General features: G+C 40.0%; 1 protein-coding gene and 1 long non-coding RNA gene across 18 annotated transcripts in view; both read left to right on the plus strand.

Annotated features, from left to right (window-relative positions):
* Window positions 1-20,661, plus strand: part of LOC138726823 (uncharacterized) — a 441,180-nt gene that overhangs the window by 343,097 nt on the left and 77,422 nt on the right. The window lies entirely within an intron of this gene.
* The window catches only part of BBX (BBX high mobility group box domain containing), a 148,665-nt gene that overhangs the window by 107,545 nt on the left and 20,459 nt on the right, over window positions 1-20,661 (plus strand). For 11 of the 17 annotated variants that reach the window (XM_069868616.1, XM_069868594.1, XM_069868702.1 and 8 more), the window contains 5 exons: window positions 3,625-3,705; window positions 6,984-7,064; window positions 9,946-10,861; window positions 11,683-11,821; window positions 15,396-15,544. In XM_069868616.1, the coding sequence (XP_069724717.1) occupies window positions 3,625-3,705; window positions 6,984-7,064; window positions 9,946-10,861; window positions 11,683-11,821; window positions 15,396-15,544 (1,366 nt within the window). The remainder of the gene's footprint in view (window positions 1-3,624; window positions 3,706-6,983; window positions 7,065-9,945; window positions 10,862-11,682; window positions 11,822-15,395; window positions 15,545-20,661) is intronic. The other 6 variants (XM_069868642.1, XM_069868694.1, XM_069868668.1 and 3 more) reach the window with 2 other exon arrangements.

Consider the following 20,661-nt stretch of genomic DNA (forward strand, 5'->3'; position numbering starts at 1 on the left):
TATTAAAATATGCATGCAGTCTGGAGGGGAGGGTGAATTTTTTAGTTGTTTTTTCAGTGTCTGGAAATAAAGGACAGAAATTTCAAAAAGAGAAAAACAAATAACAGCAACAACAAAACCTTTTTGCTATGATTGCTCCTCCTGTGTTTTCCTGTTGTTGTGAAACCACAAAGGCAGTGACTAACGTCATGTTTTATCTGTAGTAATAGAGAAATGGCACTATTTTAGGATTGCATTCTGATTTCATTTAGATTATTCCAAGGGAAAGTATTGACTATGCAACAGAACTTCAAGCTTCCCCCACACCTTTCAAATTGCTTGTGCCCTTTCAAATATAAGGGCTTTCATTTGCACAGGGTGTCTTTGTCAAGTTTGGCAAAAATCCCATTCCTTACTGTGCCACTTCTTACCGAGTCCTGTCTGTATGAGCACATTACTGCCACTAGTAAGCTAAATTATGCTAAGCAATTTGCAGTAGGCTGCTGTCAGCAATGTACAGTGCTACCAAAGAAAAGAGAGAGAGAGTGTGTGTGGTTATTTAGCCAGCAGCCAAGTAGACCTGTGAAGAAATGTGAAGTGTGCTGTGGTCTTATGTGCCTGGAGACTTTTGGCAGCTGTCCCAGCTCAGTTTTGGTTCTGGCTGGTTGTTCTTCATATGTTCCCTTTCTGTTCACCGCCTTTGCGGCATGGTGAATAGGAGTGCTTCTTTGTAAAGACAGCAATCCCATTGAGTAGACTTGTCATTTAAAATGGACACCTTTACCCCAGGAGTACAAGTCCCCTGTCACTCAGAAACAACTCGTTACACATAGATGTAGCATGGGATTCTTTCCTCTTTACAGCCTCAGTTAGCCTTTCATCTGATTGTCTGTCCCAAGTGCTATAGTCTTCAAATAAAGCTTGAGGATATGGCTAATGAGGCCTGCCCAGTGACTTGCCACAGGAGGTAAAGAAAATCCCAGGAGTAAGACTTTATTGGGTCTTGCGGGTGTGCAGGCAAGCACCTTGGAGATCTTTGAAGATGATGTGATGTCCTCAGAAGAGTTTTCTGAAATTCGAGATGTTGCCAAGTTACACTCTTGGCTTTCCCATTCCGTTCTGGTATTGGAAATACTTGGCTCTGCTTTTGTCCTTCTCATTTATACCTTGGAAAGCCATTATGTAGGCCAATGATTTCTGAGCAGTGGGCTGGGTTCCTTAGCACAGTGGCTGTTCACAAGCTGTCTGCTCACATGGGCTAGTTGCTGTCATCCTCCTTGCCTTGTGAGGGAAGCAGAGCAGATGGGACCCCTTGCTCTCTTGGTCTTATTGGATGTGTGTTTGGCAAATGCAGACAGATGGTGATGACTGCTTCATAGAGAAGAAACACAAGTACCTTCTAGATTTACTTAGCTAAACTCTCATCCCTTACTAGAGAAACAAAACACTTCCTGGGACTGGAAGCAATAAAATTGCTGGTTTGCCAATCTTAAAAGCGAAACAAAGCTAATACTGACAAACTCTTAACTTTCAACTGATTTTCTAAAGTTTTTCTATAGATGATTTAATCAAAAAAACAATTGCATGCAGCATGCAACAAGGTGGGATTTTCTTTGCTAGTCCAGCAGGTTACTATAATATAAGAAAAATGCATGCTTGAGGATGATTTTGTCCTTGCTTCATTCTCACATGCTTGAGGGTAAACCTTACTGTTTATTTCTGTGCTGAACAGAAGGTTTGATTCCAAAACTTTTGGTCAAAATGCCTTGAGTTTGGGAGTGTGAGAGCTTGTCAATATCTTCTCTTCCAGTCTTCCATTAGGTAAAGCTGTAATCTTCCCAGGTAAAGCTGTTACCTAAAATAGACTAACATGCTCACTGTTTATCTATATACTGAAATTATTAAATATCTATGTTGAAATTTAAATGCCTATTCTAGGAGGGAAATGAAAAAATGGAACTATGGCATGCTTTTTTTTCAAACTAGAAGGTAATGTAGTAGCTAAAATGCTGACCTGTATTGTAATAAAAGACAGTTTGATCCTAGTGATGAAGTTAAACCTCTACATAAGAAGGGACTGTTTGTGGTTGTAGTACTGCAGATTCTAAATATTGTAATTAAAACTGGAAGATGGTTTTAAGACAGGAGACGAGAGATGTAATCTCACTGAGAGCTGATTGATCTTCTTACTTCTGATGTTTGGCTAGCAGCTTTGGCAGAATTAGTTCTAGGATTATGTCTCTTGCTGTTTGTTTTCTCAACTACGAAGAGAACTTTTTTACTGTGGTGAAACATTGGCTTCCTCTGTTTCTATTAGTACTGCAAAGATCTCACTTGCATTTTGTTAGGATCACCCATTTTCTTGTTAAAATTAAATTCTTTACTCTTTGCTCAAATCAGGAGGCAAAATGTGCCTGCATGTTCTCAGGTTGTTCTTCAGTGTGTAGGTGTCTTTCTGTCCCTTTTTTTGCCGTTCATCTTGCAGTAAAAAAAGATTATTAAGAGGCAAGTATTATGGTAGAAAGAGAAAAAGTTGAGGCCCTCTTCCTTCAAAGCACAGCGTACAAGATCTCTTACTCCAGTGGGTTTCTGAGTAGGTTCAGTTAACTGTCTCAAAGCAAAACTGGGTTTTAAAATTATTCTAGTTTAATATTAAAAATGATTATGAAAGCACATTTAAGTCTTGTTCAGCATATTTTAAATAGCTTGCAGTAAAATGGATGTTCTGGATTTTGGCAGGGGGCTGGTTTGTATTGAATCTCCTTGACAATTGAAAAGTAAATTCTTCAAATAATCTAGTCCAAAAGAAAGACATCAACTACAAAGAAAGGCTAAGCTGATAATTTTTGTATCTGACAGACCATGTTCATAAGCCTGATTTTTTTGTGATGAGGCAGATGCCATGAAGAAACACTTGCCCCTAATCTTAGGCACTTTCAAGACTTCTAGGTTAAATACTACTATATAATGCCATGCCAAAAAAAGAATTAAAGATGAGAAATAATGATTAATTCTTGCATTGGTGAATTGATAATGGTGCAGTTGGAAGCAGGTCAGAAAAAAATTGACTCCAAAAGCAAATGCCTGGAGCGTGGTGGTGGTTACTTAGGTAGCATTGGTGCTGGCACACCAACATGTCTTTAGAAGGCTGTATTTACCTTCAGATGTAAGGTCTTACTTCTATTTTCTAACTAAAGAAAGTGAAACAAGCTGTTCCTGTGAGGAAAAATTGTCCTCTTCTATATCTAACCAAGTCGAAAAAACTTCCCAGACTTTCCAGGAGAATTTTATTTAATGTTGATGACCACAGTTCATGTTTTTAAGCAACAGATATGCCTTGTTCGGTTAGTTGCATAAAACACACTCTATGATAGAGTGTTAGCTGTGGACAATGCAAATGTAGAAGAGAATCTGTCAGCCTACTTTAAGGAAGACATTCTGTATTTGCTTATATCTTGCTGACTTCTAAATGCCTGTGAAGTTTCTTGGATAGGATTGCCTATCTAACATAGAGCCTTCTGCCAGAAAGATCTAAAAGTAATTAATATAACAAATTCCTTAATTTTTTCATTCTTTTTCGCCCTTCCTTTCTGTCTTCCTCATGTACCACTAAAATATTTTTTCCTCTGTTCATTTAATGTCTAGATCTCATCAAATACTTCCCAGCTGTCAAGTCCTGAGCCAGTAAAGCACTGTGGGAAGTCAGCACTTCTCCAGTTGGCAGAGGTAAAGTTATACCTGTTAGAGTCATAGGGGGAAGATGCGCTTATCTTTTCTGAGAAAAAAAAAGTATGAATTGTCTAAGTTTTGCTCTAGTATAAAATTTAATGTTTCCAGAAGCACACAATACTAACTAATGGAATAACAAGAGAATTAGGCACTGGCAGTGGCCCCAGGGACCTAGCTTTTTTTTTTTGGTTTTTTGCTACACTTGTTAATGTACATAGTTTCTTGGAGACCACATAGGAGAAGTTATGTTTCTTTTTAGAAAAATTAGCCATATAACTGTAATAAAAGCGATGTCCGGGACAATAGCAAAGACATCAGCATTCTTAACGAGGAGCTGGATACCAGGACTCAAAAAATTAAAGCTTTGGTTATAAGGACTGGAAGATGTGTTACTGAATCGGGGAGCAAGCATAAGAGGAGAAAAGTAGACTTTGACATCATCAGGAATCTGTACGGAGAACTGGAAGTTGAAGCAGTGTATTAAGTTTTAAAATTGCTAACTCTCAACAGTAATCAAGAATACTAGATTAGGTTTCCCAACAGTCCTAGACTTTCTCTGTGAGCCGTAAATATAACTTTGTAGAGGTCTCTTTGATGTGGATGAATGACTCAAAACCTTTGAGGTTTGGTGTGCAAATACTATTCTTAATTATTGAAAGATGAAGATACATGTTGTATTTCAAGTAAATGAAGGAGGGTGCTAGCATCTTATTTCTATACTTCTTTTGCCTGTCTTTTTGGTTTTTTCTTCAAAATTGCATCCTATTTCAGTGAGGAAAATGGCTATCTGGATCCCATCTAGTGGCATCCAGCCATATATTCTTGCTGGTGAGGTTAATCCCTATCAGGGGAAAAAAAAGACAGAGATTGGGAGTATTTCATGCCTTGTTCCATGGATAGTAATGCTACTATCTGACTTCATAGGAATTTATGAGTGGAAGAAAAACTGCCTTACCCTACTTGCAGTCCCTGGTGGTAGTAGTGTTTGTCTATGTGCTGTGTTGTCAGCAGTACCCATACAAGGGTGATTAGTGCTAACTGCAGTCAGTCATGCATAAGGACATTTGACTATGGCAGCCCTGGGACAGCAGAAGAGCTGGTAATACTTAGTCAGGGACACCAGAAGTTTCTGAGGTATCCTCTTACAGGACAGCAGCAGGCTTTGAGTAGTGCTTTTCTGGAGTAAGGCTGTTGCTGTATGCAACCTGACTTTTTGGAAGTCAAGATCAAAAGTTGCAATGTGACTGTGAAGCTTGTGAAGCCTTCATTTGGGAGAAGAACAGGTGCTTGTCCAAAGCTGTTCAGAGTTTGTACCACAATTGGCAGACAAAGTGACACTAAGTCTGGCAGCAGCATGACATTTGCATGTTGGACATGTTTCTGTGATCTGTCAGTGGTTGCTCAGATGGATTCCTAAAAACCTAATTTGATATATACAATTAAGGTTAAAGGCTCTGATTCAGAGAAAAGCATAGCAGATGTACTAAGCACATCCTCCTTGTCTCAGCTCTTGTAAGACATTAGTGCTATTGATTTTTTATTTTCCCCCAGTTTGGGAGATCTCTGTGATGTTACATTTTAATTGGATAAATAAAATGTGAGAAAATCAGGTTAAGTTTTCAGGTAGTGTTTGCGAACCTGATTTGAAGCATCTCAAATAACCTGTGTTCATTATCACCTCGAGGGTATCTTAGGTTTGCAAGTTCATTTGGCAGACATCTGTGCCATGCTGCTGTAACTCCCAAACAGCAGATGCTGTGCACTGGAGGGGACTGGGCTACTGTCTTCATGCTGCTGGAGTGACAATGTTCTGGCACACAGGAGCCTGTGCTTCAGCACACCATGCTGCTCTGCTCCTCCTTCATCTCTCTGCTATATGGATTAACCGATTTTGTATTCCCTCTGCATTGCCTATGCCTTCCTTTTTGATATTTCACAGATGGTGATAAAATGCAGAAGTGGGTTAAATAATTTTCCCCAAAATTGAGAGAATTTCTAGAAGTGGTTGGAGCAGCCAGTCTACACTACAGTCTGAAGCTTGGGAGGCTGTTGCTGATCAGCTCTGCTGAGTCTCTTGCTGTGCCTAAATGCATGCTTTGTCTTCAGCCTTCAGCGTGGAGGCATGAGAGTGAAGGGAGGCAGTGGTAGGAGTGCATGTCACCTCTACAAGGCGAAGAGGATGCTTCTGCTTCGGAGTGCTAACAGCACTAACAAGGCTTTTCTGTTAAGTGCCATTTGTAGACATCAGCTGTCATGCTCAGAGCTTGGGAGATGCTTTGAAGAGCTGCAGCTTCCAGGAGACATAGAGATAATATTGTTAACCTTTTTTTGTTTATTTCCTTTATGGCAATGATGGGTTGATTTCTGCAGAATTGATTTTGTGGGTCTGCTTTGGTTGAGAGCAATGAAAACTGAATTTGGTGGGATAGGTAGGTCTTGTTAAATACTTCAGTTTCCCCGTCCCTAGAAATCCACAACTTTCTATGGAAGAAAGAAGTAGAAATCTGCAGACCTGATCAGAGATTATGGGATACGTCCTTAAAAACAGAATATTTTCTTCATACTAATGACCAATCCTGATACTGATGCTTTTAGTTTGTTTAGAAAAAGATGGTTTCTTTGCACCTAGCTCAAAACCAATACAAAACACTAAAGTGCTGAGAAGGATCGTGGTCTGATACAGGAAAAGCTTCTGGAGAATAATTAGCTACCTTCTTGCCAGGCAGCCTTCTGTACTCTTAGGAGTGGTAAAGTTTACCAGAGGCTTGAGGGCTCGTACTTCACTTCGGTTTCATAGCATCTCTTTTATATGAGTCCTATAGGATACCAAAAGGCAGTGCTGTAGCCTGACAAGAGTAACCTTCTTAAGCTATGATAATGAAATTATTTTTCAATCAAATGTCCAAGTATGCCTTTGATAACACCACTAGCTGGGTTGCATGCGGCTATAGGTTGGTGCTTCGCTGCTTGAGTCTGTTCTTGTGTGAGAAAGCATGTGCTTCAGTTTATCCTACCCTTCAAAGGGAATCTTGACAGGAAGATCCCCCAAATCAGCAGATATGTTTAGTGTCCTGTGGTGTTATCCACCAGGGCACTGGTGGAGGCAGGTTTTATTTATATCAGCACATGCAGATCTGCACTTTGTAATATATGATCTTACAAATGAATTTTGGGAAAAGAGGGGAAACAACCCCTTCAAAAGCTGTGTGGTAAACAAAAAAGAATTGTGGTGGTAAAAGAATGTTTTTCTTTTTTCTTCCCTCTGTTTTTCTTAGATTTCTTCAAGTACATCTCATTCATGTCCTTCTGATTTAACAAAACAGTGTGGAACATCAGCATTATTTCAGCTGGCAGAGGTAATATTAAAATACTGATGACTAATTACCACAGGTGCAGTGGGGTGGAGAAATTAATGATGTTGTTTGCTGCAAGTCAGGAAGGCAGAATAGTGCCACACTTATAATTACACTGTTGCATACAGAAGCCTAAATTATTGTGCCTTGAGTGCCACAAGTCAAGATTTCCCCAGACTGATCATGAACTTGGAGGTTTCTAAAAGTCTGTGCTGCGACTAAGAAGCACCAGTCCCTTGCATCAAAGGAACTTTCCATCGCCGTTGAAGTCTGGGGGTTTTACTGTTTGGTTTGGCCAGGGGCACAAGGAATAGAGAGGAATAGATTAATCTTTCTCAGAATCACAGAATCACAGAATAACCAGGTTGGAAGAGACCCACCGGATCATCGAGTCCAACCGTTCCCATCAAACACTAAACCATATCCCTCAGCACCTCATCCACCCGTGCCTTAAACACCTCCAGGGAAGGTGAATCAACCACCTCCCTGGGCAGCCTGTTCCAGTGCCCAATGACCCTTTCTGTAAAGAATTTTTTCCTTATGTCTAGCCTAAACCTCCCCTGGCGGAGCTTGAGGCCATTGCCTCTTGTCCTGTCCCCTGTCACTTGGGAGAAGAGGCCAGCACCCTCCTCTCTACAACCACCTTTCAGGTAGTTGTAGAGAGCAATGAGGTCTCCCCTCAGCCTCCTCTGCTCCAGGCTAAACAACCCCAGCTCTCTCAGCTGTTCCTCATAAGGCCTGTTCTCCAGCCCCTTCACCAGCTTTGTTGCTCTTCTCTGGACTCGCTCCAGAGCCTCAAGATCCTTCTTGTGGTGAGGGGCCCAGAACTGAACACAGTATTCGAGGAGCGGTCTCACCAGTGCCGAGTACAGAGGGAGGATAACCTCCCTGGACCTGCTGGTCACGCCGTTTCTGATACAAGCCAAGATGCCATTGGCCTTCTTGGCCACCTGGGCACACTGCTGGCTCATATTCTCAGATCAGGGCATTGCCATTACAAATTCCTGTTAAAGGTCCTTAGTTGCTGCCATTTTTTTTGCTTTTCATACGTTCTGTTATTTGAAGTGGGCAATTAAATAGGTCAATAGCTTCTATGGAAACTCTGCTATGATACTCTAGAAACTCTGATATATATTCTCAGCAGATCTTCCTTCTGGGAACAGTTAAAACCAATGGCCTCTTATTGAAATATTGTATTTCTTTTGTTTCTAAGCTTTTTTTTACCCTTTCCCAGTCTTAAAGGTTGTGAATTGCAAGTTTATTTAAAACTCACAAAACAGAAGTTGCTTCTTTGTAGCCATATCCATAGCCCTCTGTACTGTTGGCTACTGCAGCAGAAGCAAAGATATAAAGTAATCCATTGAGGGGGGGCGTTGGATTGACCAAGTATTACTGTCCGGTGAGATGCACTTCAAAGATTGATCTTTAGCCTTTGAAAATCACAGACTGTGTTTACATTGCAGTGGAGTTAAAAGGTCACAGAAATACCTTAGTACCGTGAACCCACCTCAGCATAGTTGTAGGGTTCCACTCTGCGTAATTTAACCTGCTTCCTAATAGGCACTGTGCTGCCTGAGCTCTAGTATTTCCAGCGTTCAGTGTAGCTCGACCTGAACCAGACCAGGAGTTTCTACCCTGTGCAGAAAGAATTTTGGAAACTTACTACAAAGTGTTCTGTCATTGGTGTTATGCTCAGACATTTATTGTTGTAATAAATATTTTTTGTTTGCAAGGAAAAAATACCTTTTGAATATGGGAAATCTAAAATTGACCTAAAAAGAATCATAGAATAGTTTGGGTTGGAAGGGACCTTAAAGTCCATCTAGTTCCAACCCCCCTGCGATGGGCAGAACATCCATACCACATGGCCCATGGACTGAGCTAAAGGATAGGGAAGCTTCTGATGTCTGGTTCAAAGTAAGCCTCTTCTGTCTGGCTTTGCTCCCGGTGGTTGTTTGGTTGACACTTATTTTAAAAACAAAATAGCACTGGGAATTCAGCTTAGGGGCTTTGAGAGGGAGAGTAAGAAGAAGAAAGCATATCTTCCCAAGGGCAGCTGTTTGGTGCTGTGAAGGACTACTCTCTGTAGCAGTGTGAGCATAGGTTACAGGTGATCTGAAACAGAGAGTTATCTCTCAAATCAGTGCTGCAGGAACAATGGCAGTTTGAGAACCTTGTTACAGCTCCTTTTCTGAACATCAGTGTTCTGCAGTCATTTTGAGAGTTTTGGTTTCCATTAATGTTATCTCCAGGAGGAGATAACCATGGCAACCACTGCTGCTTTGCAGTTCTTTGCGAAGTAAGTCTCTAACATGAGAAGAAAGATTTGGAAGGCTTTTTTGCTACCTTCCAAATTATTTTGCACATTCAAGTGAAAGAAAATAATCCTCATTACTGCAATCCGGTTAGCTTTTTTTTCCCCTTCAAGGCCATTTGGAAAATGGAAGAAAGAATTGTACACAGGGACATTTGAGAGTTTAAAGGGGGGATCTAGAAGCCTGATTTCAAGTAACTTGTGTGTGTCGATAGTGAGAGATACTGTATCATTCCATTGCATTTAGGATATTCTGAAAATCAGTGTAGCAGTGGGTTTCCAGGTTCTATAACAGGCACTTAAAAGGATCATGAAAGGAAATACCAGTGAGATGAGTTGGACATATTTTTCTGTTAGAGTAGTAGAACACCCAGCCTTATCCTAGCACTTAGCCATCATCAGTTTCAGTAGGGCTTCTGTATATTTTTGAGTGTTGTCCTTTAGCATAGTTTTCTTTCCTGAACTGAGATGCCAGAGAGATTCCCTGGATAATACTTCTCCTGTTAATATAGGTCACTAACATTAACAGTTAATGTTTGTTTCATGGGATTATTTTTAAACTTGTTTCAGATGTGCCTTGCTTCAGAAGGAGTAAAAATGAAAGAACCTGGGAAAACAAAAGTGGAAGCACCACAAGTTGTGGGAAAGGAAGTTGCAGAGGAAATGGAAATAGAAGAACTGGAGAGAACAACAATGAAAGACTCCTGTAAAGGAAAAGTAGAACAAACAGAAATAGAGAAGATGCAAAACTGGGATAAGTCAAAAGCTGAGGAATCAGAGACTGCAAAGTGCAGAGATTTTACTAGTTTTGCAATGGAGAGAAATCCTTTTGAGAGAAATGATAATGTAATGGACATGTGTTATTCTCCAGAGTTTTCAGTGGCTGACATGAATATCCTCGGGCTAAAGCAAGAAAAGATAAAGAAGAAAAAGAAAAAAAATAAGTTGGACCGGCATACAAACGAAAAATCCACCCCCAAGAAGCCTTGTAAAAAGAGGCAGTCCTCTGAGTCGGACATTGAAAGTGTAATGTATACAATTGAAGCTGTTGCAAAAGGGGACTGGGGTGCTGAGAGACTCGGAGAAACTCCCCGCAAAAAACCCCGCCCTATCTCAAATGTGAAGGAAAGTGTGTTGGATACAAAATCACCAAAGAAAAAAGTGAAATCGAAAGAGAAGAAAACATCAAAGGAGAAACCCCCGGAGACCACCAAAGAATCAAAGCCTCCTGATTTCCTTAGTATTACACCCAGCAAGGAAGTACCCTGTGAGGCTTCTGATAATGTTAAAGTGGAACCACTGACCCCAACAGAGGAGGTGGTACCCCAGAGCTTACCAGAACAGGTCAAAACTGAGGACAGTGACTGTGTTAAAAAGATAGAAACCTGTGGCTCCAGGAAATCAGAGAGATCTTGCAAAGGTGCTCTTTATAAAACTCTGGTGTCAGAGGGCATGCTCACATCTCTGCGCGCTAATGTGGACAGAGGTGGGTGGCTTTGAGTGTTTTGTTTACAGCATGAACCACAAAAGCCTGGCTGGAGTAGGAGAAAGAACAAAAGTCTATGTTTAAGCTGAAATTTGAGTAGTGTGTGGTGAGGATGCTGTCTGATCGGACTCTGTGGTACATGGCAGGTCTTCTCTACTCCTGCCATTTGTGTTCCTACTTACCTCACAAACTCCTAACCTCTGCTGTTTTGTCTTTTGTGATCTGAGGTTTAACTTTTTGACCAAAGGCTTTGTTGGTTTATTCATTGGCCTGCTGATAGGTGTGTGCAGGACTTGTGTTGTATGTAACCCTGTGCAATTAGCTTGTTTTTATATAAACAACGCTTGTTAGGGTGAGCATCACAAGAGGCAAATGTGTTGTGCTTCTGCTTTGGTTGTTTGTTTTGCTCTAGGTGATGAGCAAGAAGGATTTTAGTAATTTCTGGAAGCATTCAGTGAGATGTCTTGAAATGTATTTTTACAATTAGTAGATTTAGATGTGTAATTAGAACAGTCAGAAAAGAAAAATATGTTTGTAATTCAGGGAAGTTTATTCCTGTAAATCTGCCCATCTCTTTCTCCTCCTTCATACTTAGAGAGATCCTGACTTTAGAGGTAGCATAAAAACCAGGGGGGAGGAAGGGAGGAAATAGTTGCCAATATCATCATTATCTGTTTTGAATTAAATGTTTTGTAACCCCTTCAAGAAGGTCAAGCATCATAAGTTGCAGTTCTGAATTGGGTACACAAGGGCCTTCTGAGCTTACTGTGTTTTAGCACAATTTTCTAAAGATGAGAAACAATTTTCTGCCTTCATCTCAGGAAAAAGAAGCTCAGGAAAAGGCAACTCGTCAGATCATGAAGGATGCTGGAATGAAGAAAACTGGGCGTTTTCCCAAAGTGGGACAAGTGGGAACAAAAAACTGAAGAAGACTAAGCCAAAGGAGGAGTTTGTTTTTGGGTAAGTTGCAGCTTAACACTGTTCAAAGTTTTAGTTAGGTCAGCCTAGTAACTTAAGAGTGAGTCCTCATTGCAGCTAAGTGAACTGCATCCAACACCCAAATAATCAAAATTAGTCAGAATTCCTGAAGATTACAAACCCCACTGGTCTGAGTCATGCTCTGTGTACCTGTTTGTGTACCAAAGTAATTCCTTGGAGATCCTTCCTGGTTTACACTGCTGTAAACAAATTTGAATGACATTATTTGCTCTCATCTAAAAAAACTGTGCAATATTTACCTACTCATGAGGTGGTGAAAAGGGTTATTTATTGTAGTGATTGAGGCACTGACCTTGTCCATGAGGCGACAAACAAGATCACTTTATTGAGTGGACTCAAAACCTTACATAGTGTTACTGTACCCAATCAGCAGCTACCCCAGTGAATTCCCACATATAAGAATCCCACAGTTACAGTGATAGAGTGCAACCATTTACCACAGATGTGCCCCTTATCTTCATGTTTTCCATCTAATACATTCTTTTCTTATTAACTCACGGGTCTTGGTAAGGTTTCCGAGGTCTCAACAAGCTGGCAAGCATGAGAACACCGGCCGTTTGCTCTGTGCTTGCTGCTAATATCACGGGTATGCCAAGGCATCAGCCGCTTGTCCCAGCATACGCGCAACAGTGGAATCTTTTATGCCCACAATTTATATTTTCAGAGCACTTCAGAAGCTGTATTTAAAGTTCTGTGTAGACATTCAGTCATCATAAATAGACTTAAACTATAAAGAGGAGATCGCTTTGCCTGTTTGGAAAGATTGCTTACAGAGGAAGAGCAAACAGTGTTTTTAATATTGGCGAATAATTATCATAAGTATATCATTTTTCCATTGTAGAGACAAGATATTTAAACTGTTAATGTACACCATGAGGAAATTACATGTATCAGAAGAATAATTAAAGATTATAAATGCATTAAAATTTAGCAAGGCCACACAGAATTACTTTTCTAGTGTATGCGTTATAATTTTTGTCAGAGTATTAGAGATCTATTTAACTGCAGGGATAGTTGTTAAATCTACTTAGCCATTCATAGTTACTTGCAAATTCTTGAAGACTTCCAGTTATCTGAATTCTGAGAGCCAAAATGAATTAAAAAGGAGTAGATTTTCCACACTTCAAGCTTAAAATTTTAATGTGTTTCTTTTGTGCAGGCTTGTGGTAGCTTTTTTTATAACTTAGTCTATGTGAAATTTACCTGCAGCTCACGTTAAAGCAAAGATATTAAATTGATTAAAACCTTCAAGCTTACTTGCTTGGAAAAATTAATGGAACACTTCTTATATTTTTAGCGCGTTGTATATAACTTTTGTAAATATTTCTTAAAATTTAAAGACTGAAAAGTTCTCATACCTACCATTGTGAAAATTAAATGCATCTCCTAACTGAGAAAAAGATGTACTTGCAAAAGTAGCTAGGAAAATTGTGTAAATAATTAATCTATTTGACATATACTGTTCTGACATCATTACCTGGCTGGCTGGGGAAGATACATATTTGCCAGTCTTGCTTCTTGATACAGTATGTCATTAATGAATATTATTTAATGAACTCTGTAAAGGCAGAATCATTAATTTGTGGAGTGTAAGTGATGGAGAAGGTATGCGTTATCCCTGTTCATTGCACTACCTAATCTTCTGGCTTCTTGAAGAGCTGGTTTTACCTCTACCTGCTCCTTCTAACTCTTTCTGCTCCCTTCAGCATCAGGTTTTAGCCTCATTTTGAATGTTTGCCGGGGGAATGGTCCTCACCCCTTTGTGATGATGCCTAGAAAGATGATGACCTTTGTCCCCTCACCTTCTTCTCCATCAGTAGTTGCCCACATTTCCTCAGTGATCCCTGTCAAGTGTGCTTTGTCCATGTGCAGCCCATTCCTTTGCTGTGCCTGCATGCATCTCCCGGTAGGACTAGGCTGTATGGCATGAAAATCTCAGCTATGTGTGTCTGACTAGGCTTGTGAGATGCTTTGAAAATTCATGACAGTGTTAATTTATTTTTTTTAATAATTAGTCACTAACATTGTTCACCACTGCCTCCATGTCGCACAAGCAGTAAATTACTAGCCAGGATGGTACCTCGTATGCTTTCAGGGTAGCTCTTTCCTAATTAGAGCTGCAGCCTCTCATATGCCCCTGGGACAGGAGGTGAGGCAGGTGGCAACAGGCAGTAGGAGAGGAGCTGGAGCAGAGGATGGAATTGCACGACAGCCATCTGAGCAGAATATCGACTTGTTTTGTGGTTGTCAGGGAACATCCGCATGGAAGAGAAGGGTAGCAGTACAAAGCACCACTAATGTCAGATCTTTGTGGTATAAAACCAAAACAAAACATGCACATTCATGCACAAAAAAACCCCCCAAAACAGACAAACAAACTTCATCACGCACGCCGTCTGCCAAGACCCAGGGCTGTTATTTTAAGATGAAAGATAGCTTATGGAAAGAACTAATGATTATAGAAATAAAATGGAATATCATTCTGTGTACCAAAGTTTTCAGAATGCAGTTTGTTTGAAGTGCTGCTTCAGAGAATGGAGAGAAGCGTCGTGTTTCTTGAGATATTCCAAATGTACAATGTGTAAGGGCCATCCATCCAACAGCCATGCCAACTTTTGTTAAATTCAGGTTTTTCATAGCAAATAGAATTAAAGACAAGTAGCAAATGTCATTGTTCCCCTGTCATTGACGTTGCTATTTATAATCTGCCAAGCTGCGTGCATTGCCTTTTATTAAAATAGAATTCCTTCCTATGCTCCTGCCTGGCTGCATAAATTTACTGGAAGAGAGTGCTTATGCAAGACAGGGTAGTCATTACAACCAGAGATGTCGTGCCATCCTGTTCAAGTGGTTTGTTTGCATTTGTCTATTAGGAAAAACGGTACCATGGATTTCTTGAGTTGTAGGTAAAGCTAATTACAGTTATTCAGGTGGGGCTGAAGTATAAGGGATGTTGGGTTTCCTGAAAGTGTGAGCTAGTTGCATTTTTCATCGTGCAACAAAGAAAATGTGAGTGGAGGAAACAAAATCCCCAAAACAAATACAAAGCTAATTCCCACCACAAAGCATCAGGTTCTTTAATATCCCCAGAAGACTAAATAGTTTGAAATGTTTCTTCCAGTTTGAATTGTTGTTTTCATTCTGGTATAAGGACTTCTGTGTGAAGTCCTTATGTGATTTATCAATTTGTTTATGCATTGGTTTTATTGTCTTTTTTTATTCCCCTCACAGAACAGACAAATCGCCTGCATGAATCTGTGCAGCAAACAGAGCTAAATATCACTAGCATGACATTGGTAGGGGTTTTTTTTTCTGATTTTAATAAGTGCAAGTAATGTAATCAGCTTGCAGAAGCTGGAGTGTACATTCTCATCCCAAAGTTGGATCAATATATACTAGTTTGATGTTTACAGTGTGTGTGCTTATATCTTTATGTAGATAAGTATGTATATGTGCACACATGCTCGTAAACTATTTTTTTTTTCCTTCAGAACTGGAGTTACATTTAATTTGATGGGTTTTGTTTCTCCTGTAGCTTAGCAAAGTTGGAAGAAGAATTTGAAAAGAAATTCAACAGCCTCCCTCAATACAGTCCTATTACCTTTGACAGGAAAAATTCATCTGTTCCAAGGAAAAAGAGAAAGATTGGAAGCGGTTCATCTGAACAACCAAAATCCAATAAAGGTAAATTAACCACATGCAATACATTCTTAACAACAATGCTGTGGCAAGCTTGGGAAGTTCTACTTTTATTACTTTGCTGTTACATATGAAGTGTGAAGTCAAAAACATTTTCCTAGCACTGAAGTTAGTTGGTTCTCACCTGGGTTAGTTTTCAGGCTGTACTCTTTGACTCCTGATTTTCACACTGAGTAGAACTGGTAAGAGTTTGTACGTTAAATATATTCCTCATAGCAAGCAAATTTATCAGAATCATGATTATTTGTGACATAGGTGAATTTGACAGGTTTTCCCAGGAGGAAATTGGAGATAAAAAACCAGTGACCAAAAAGTGACATTTTGACATTTTTCAAAATATATTTTCACGCTGGTTTGCATATCACTGTGATTTTAAGCTCCGTAAATTAAAACATAAAATACCAGAGAAGTCTGGGTGAAAGATTTGGATTTTTTTTTTTCCATCAAGGTTTTAGATATCTATTTTAAGTTTGAAGCAAGAACGTAATGACATAATAAAAAAGGGTTTGAGGACAGGAAAATCAATTCCATACCCACCTTCTTTGCCGAGGCTCTAGGAGGGAGAAACTCATTACATATTTGACTGCTTTGTATACAACCAACCTGTGGCACACAGGTGGTAGAGAAGTGAGAGTATGGTAGGGAAAACTACTTCTGTACTGTGGCAGGAATACTGATGCATATAAATGCAGTACAGAAGCATCACAGAATGAAGGAATGAAGACAAAAGGATGCTCAAAAGAATCCTCGTTATGCACAGTTCACAATGTGAAACTGGTTTCCTTTTCAGCTACTATGGTAGTTCCAGTGACTGACAGGTTTTCAGATCAAATACAGCTATTTTAGCCAGGTGACCCTGAATTAGATCTATGCCATTTGAATGCTTCACAAATAACCACGTTACAGTATGCAGGACTGAGCAGCTGTTCTTTCCTAGTGCGAGCCAGTTTTGGTATTGATTTTTGTATTTACGTAGTTAGATGTTGCAGAGTCACTTTTGTAAAATTAGGCTTTGATAATACTGAGTGAGTTCTGACTTCAAATGCCTTGCATTTTTGTATGGTGTGTATCTGACAGAACTTCAATGAGCATGAATTAATTGCTTTGCACTGTGATAATACCGTGGTTAATTAAGCAACATCTGTTGGGAACAAGATACCTTCTTCTACTGTGATCTGGCAGTTGAAGTTGTAATAGCAGCATTTTGGATTTCTCACTACCGTATTCACTTGTTCAAGTGTCTGTACGTCCAAAACTTTTGCATGCCCTACGTTGTTTGGGAATGGCACGTCTGAATGCTTCTTCAAGTCAGGTAGTCCAGAACTGTGTTCTGCTTTTGGTTAGATTCACATGTGATGGCTTAGTTTTTATTCTTGTTTGCATTGCTTAAAAAGCTTAGGAGTATATTTGGCCTTAAGGAGTAGATATGTCTTAAAGGAAAGTCAGAAACGTAACTGCAGGCAGGTTACAAGGCTGATAGAAGTAGTTTTGGCACAACCTTGAGGAGGATGCCATGGAACATTTGCCTCTAGCTGACAATAAGGGCTCTTTAAACTAAGCCGGCTGATTTTGCAGTGAAGTGGATGGTAAACAGTCACATGAACTTTTCCAGTAACTGAGCTGTGGGGTTGCAACAAGCAGCCCCAGGGCAGGAATATTTGACCATGACACTGCTGTTTCTTTAGTGAACATCTAACCACAGCCTCAGACTAAATCGAGACAGAGCTAGTGGTATCTGCTCCTAATTTCAACGAATGCTGAATTCACTTAAGTTAGCTGGGTGAGCTGTCAGCTTTTGCTGAGGGGCGTGGTTTAGTGTTTGATAGGAATGGTTGGACTTGATGATCCAGTGGGTCTCTTCCAACCTGGTTATTCTATGATTCTGTGATTCTAGCTTCACAGAGAGTGAAGTTCAGCTCTCAAGAGGTAGTAGCTGACAAAGTTTCCAACAAAGGATTTTTCTTTTGGAAAAGAAAGATTGCTAAAAAGTGAATATTTCATGGTGATGGGGATTTTTTAATTTGTTTTATGTTGTTAGGATGTGAGTTGTGGATTTGAAACAACCTAAACCAAATTACATAGAAGTAAGCGTACTAGCTTAGTAGGGAGACTGTTCCTGCTGAGCAAAACATTCATTAAGCTGAATCCTCAGTTTAACTTGTGCTGTAATAATGGGCCAATCAGCCTCATCGTGTTGTTGACTTGCTTGTGAACTGTGATGAGTCCAAAGGTGGTTAGAGAATATTGACCTCCAAAGGTGTTCAGCATACAGGTCTGCAAAGTAGACTCTTGCAATACATGCAGGGAATTAAAGTGGCATATTATGCAAAATGATAGAGCTTGCTTTGAAATAGTTCTGGGGTTTTTGAATTATCCTGTCTCTTCATACTGTCAGAATTAAACAAATGTCATAAATTTCAAGGTGATGAGCCTGAACTGTGAAGGGTCAGTATAGTCTTATGGTTGTGGCTATGTCAGGATGTAGGAGACCTTAATTTGCTGTGCTGTGCATTAACATGTTGTGTGGCGTTGTTTCTGCCACTTTGTTCTTCCTTGGCATGGTCTCTGTCTATAAGGTAATTAGAAGAGATGTCAGCAGAAAAGGTGCCTACTAGTGGCTGGGGCCTCTAGATGTTTCCAAATGACAGATAATAATCACTAGGGGTAGGTTTAGTAAACAGTCTTCAAAATTATTTTCTGCTTTTTCTGAACAAGCGTGTGCAGGATCATAAACTTCCCAAGCAATCTCAGTTCTCAAATAAGTACTTAGTAATTTTTGCAGTCTAGAGATCAGTGCCTACTCAATTACATCTAATATTCAGAAAACAGTTTGGCGTGCTGCACACTAGAACTTCCTCAGGATGTTAGGTGAATAAAAATGGATAAATGTTTGTTTGTTGGGTTTGGGGTGTTCTTTCTCCCTCTTCCCCCACCCCATAAGTAGGGCTGTATGCCTTAATATGCTTTATTTTGGAGTAAATGGTGCCAGGTTGATTTTCAGTCAAATGTCATTAACCTATACCAGTAAGGAGCCTGACCTGCTACCTAACCCAAACAGCCAGCATTGTTTTCCTACTCCCAAGTGTAAAATGAGTGGGTAAGTGCCCACTGACTTCTTCCATTGTGCTTGCTATGCACAATCCTCACTTCAGCCATTTCTTTTCACATGAAAACACCTGAAGAACACTGTAATGTGAAAGCTGTTTAAAATCGTCATGTGCAAGGGAAAATTTGAACTTACATGAAAGGCAGTTTTTCCCTCAGAGCTTTCCAAATTGTCCCAATTCTGCTCCTACTGAAACTGATAGGGATCTTTCTTCAGTGGGACCAGGACTGAACAAGCTGTAACGCTTTGATAAGTTCTACCTCAAGCATTTTGAACTGGGAATGTGCATATATAATAACAGTGTCACAAAATGGCTGAAAAATACAGCTATACTGAATCTGTGCAGATGGCCTGCTCCGGCATTTGCTGGAGCTGTGACTGATTTCTTTTTTTTTCTTCTTTCCAATGGCATATGTGCCAAAACATCCCACCACACAGAAGTCAGCAGTCTGCAGTGAGTCACTAATCCACTTGTATGCAAAAATGAGCAACAGGCATAGTCATTATTTCTGCCTTGTGCTGTGAAGAAATGCTCACTTATACACTAAACACTTCACTAAAGCTTTAATTTGGGAAAGTCAAGGAGAGGAATGTATAGTATGCTTTTATTTGGGAAAGGGATTGTCTGCGTCTTTTTTTTGTCTGACCTCTGGGACTAGAAATAAAGCATCAGCTTAAAACAGATGCTTCTTTGTGGCATTCCTCTTGGTCTTAGCTCACAGGGTGGGGGGGAGTGTTAGCGTTCAGATGCCTGGAGATCCCATGCTATAATGTTCCAAAGATCATGACCTGAAATCTTCCTTCTGAGAGATGCAGAAATATATGGACAAATCTGTTTGTCCTCATTTTCTTACAGTTGTGTTGAAATATTCTCTGTTTCATTAGGCCTTTTAACGTAGGGAACTTTCTGAGAACAGAGAGGGCATATGCTTAGAAATGTGGAGGTAATGCAGTTATGGTTTGTTTAGGTATAGTGGCTTCATTTTCTTGCCTGCTACTTCCCAGAGCAGCTGCTGTTAACCACAGTGAGTGTTCCCAGGAGGAAATCCCTACCTCCCAACTGCCTTCAGTAAGCACAATGGATGACCCAGGTATTAACAGGTGGTTAAATCCTGTGGCAACTGCTGAAGCACTAGGGAAAGTTAGTGCCACTTAAAATACTTCCAATAGAGAATGTTGAGCAGGAGAAAAGGATTTAGTTTACACTTCAAGATGGCTGTGTAACAATAGCAAGTAAGCTAACATTAAAAGTGTTTTTCAGCTTTCTGTAGGAAATCACATCCAATGTCCACTGCTTAACGGCAAGCCTTTTAGGTTAATTAGCTTTTTCAGTCGTGGGTTTTCTCTGGATTGAACGTTGAGAAGTGGCATTTGTTCGAAGTCTCCTGGCTGTCCCCATGAAACAGTTGTAGCCCAGCCAACCCTCCTGTAAACTCCTGCATGAGTGACTGTGCCTAAATTGCGCCCCTGGGACCCCTGCTAGTGAGAGCCTGAAAGAGGAATATTGACTTCATCCCAGGCAAAAATAGCACAGGATCTCAGGAATGCCTCTTCTGTTGAACTTTCTGATAATTTCTATTAAAGTTCTAGTGAAGCTATTGACACGCAAACTGATGTTGCCTAAGATGGTGTCTTGCTTGTACTGTACTTGGTTTGTTGTTTCACTTCTAGATTTTTGGGAGATTATTAATCTCTTCCCAAAGTTTTGATTTCTTCAGTAGTGAAAAACAAGCAGCAGTGAGCCACAAAGCCAACATGTGCAGATCTTAGGGTTTCTGTGCCTGTTTCTGGCTGGATTTCTCTCAGTAATTTTCAGTGTTATTCAAATGGCTTAGTGTCTGTGAATGGGTTTTCCCTCATAAGACTAGGTTCTTCTTCCATGTGCTACACACTTTTCTCCTCCTTTCCTTGCATATAGTCAGCGATGGCAAATTGCAAATGTGTGGTGTAGACTTCAGTTGATCACGTGTCAATATGTGATTGCAACTGTGTCTTA

Source organism: Phaenicophaeus curvirostris, chromosome 1 (genome assembly GCF_032191515.1).
Source record: "Phaenicophaeus curvirostris isolate KB17595 chromosome 1, BPBGC_Pcur_1.0, whole genome shotgun sequence".
Classification (NCBI taxonomy): Eukaryota; Metazoa; Chordata; class Aves; order Cuculiformes; family Cuculidae; genus Phaenicophaeus; species Phaenicophaeus curvirostris.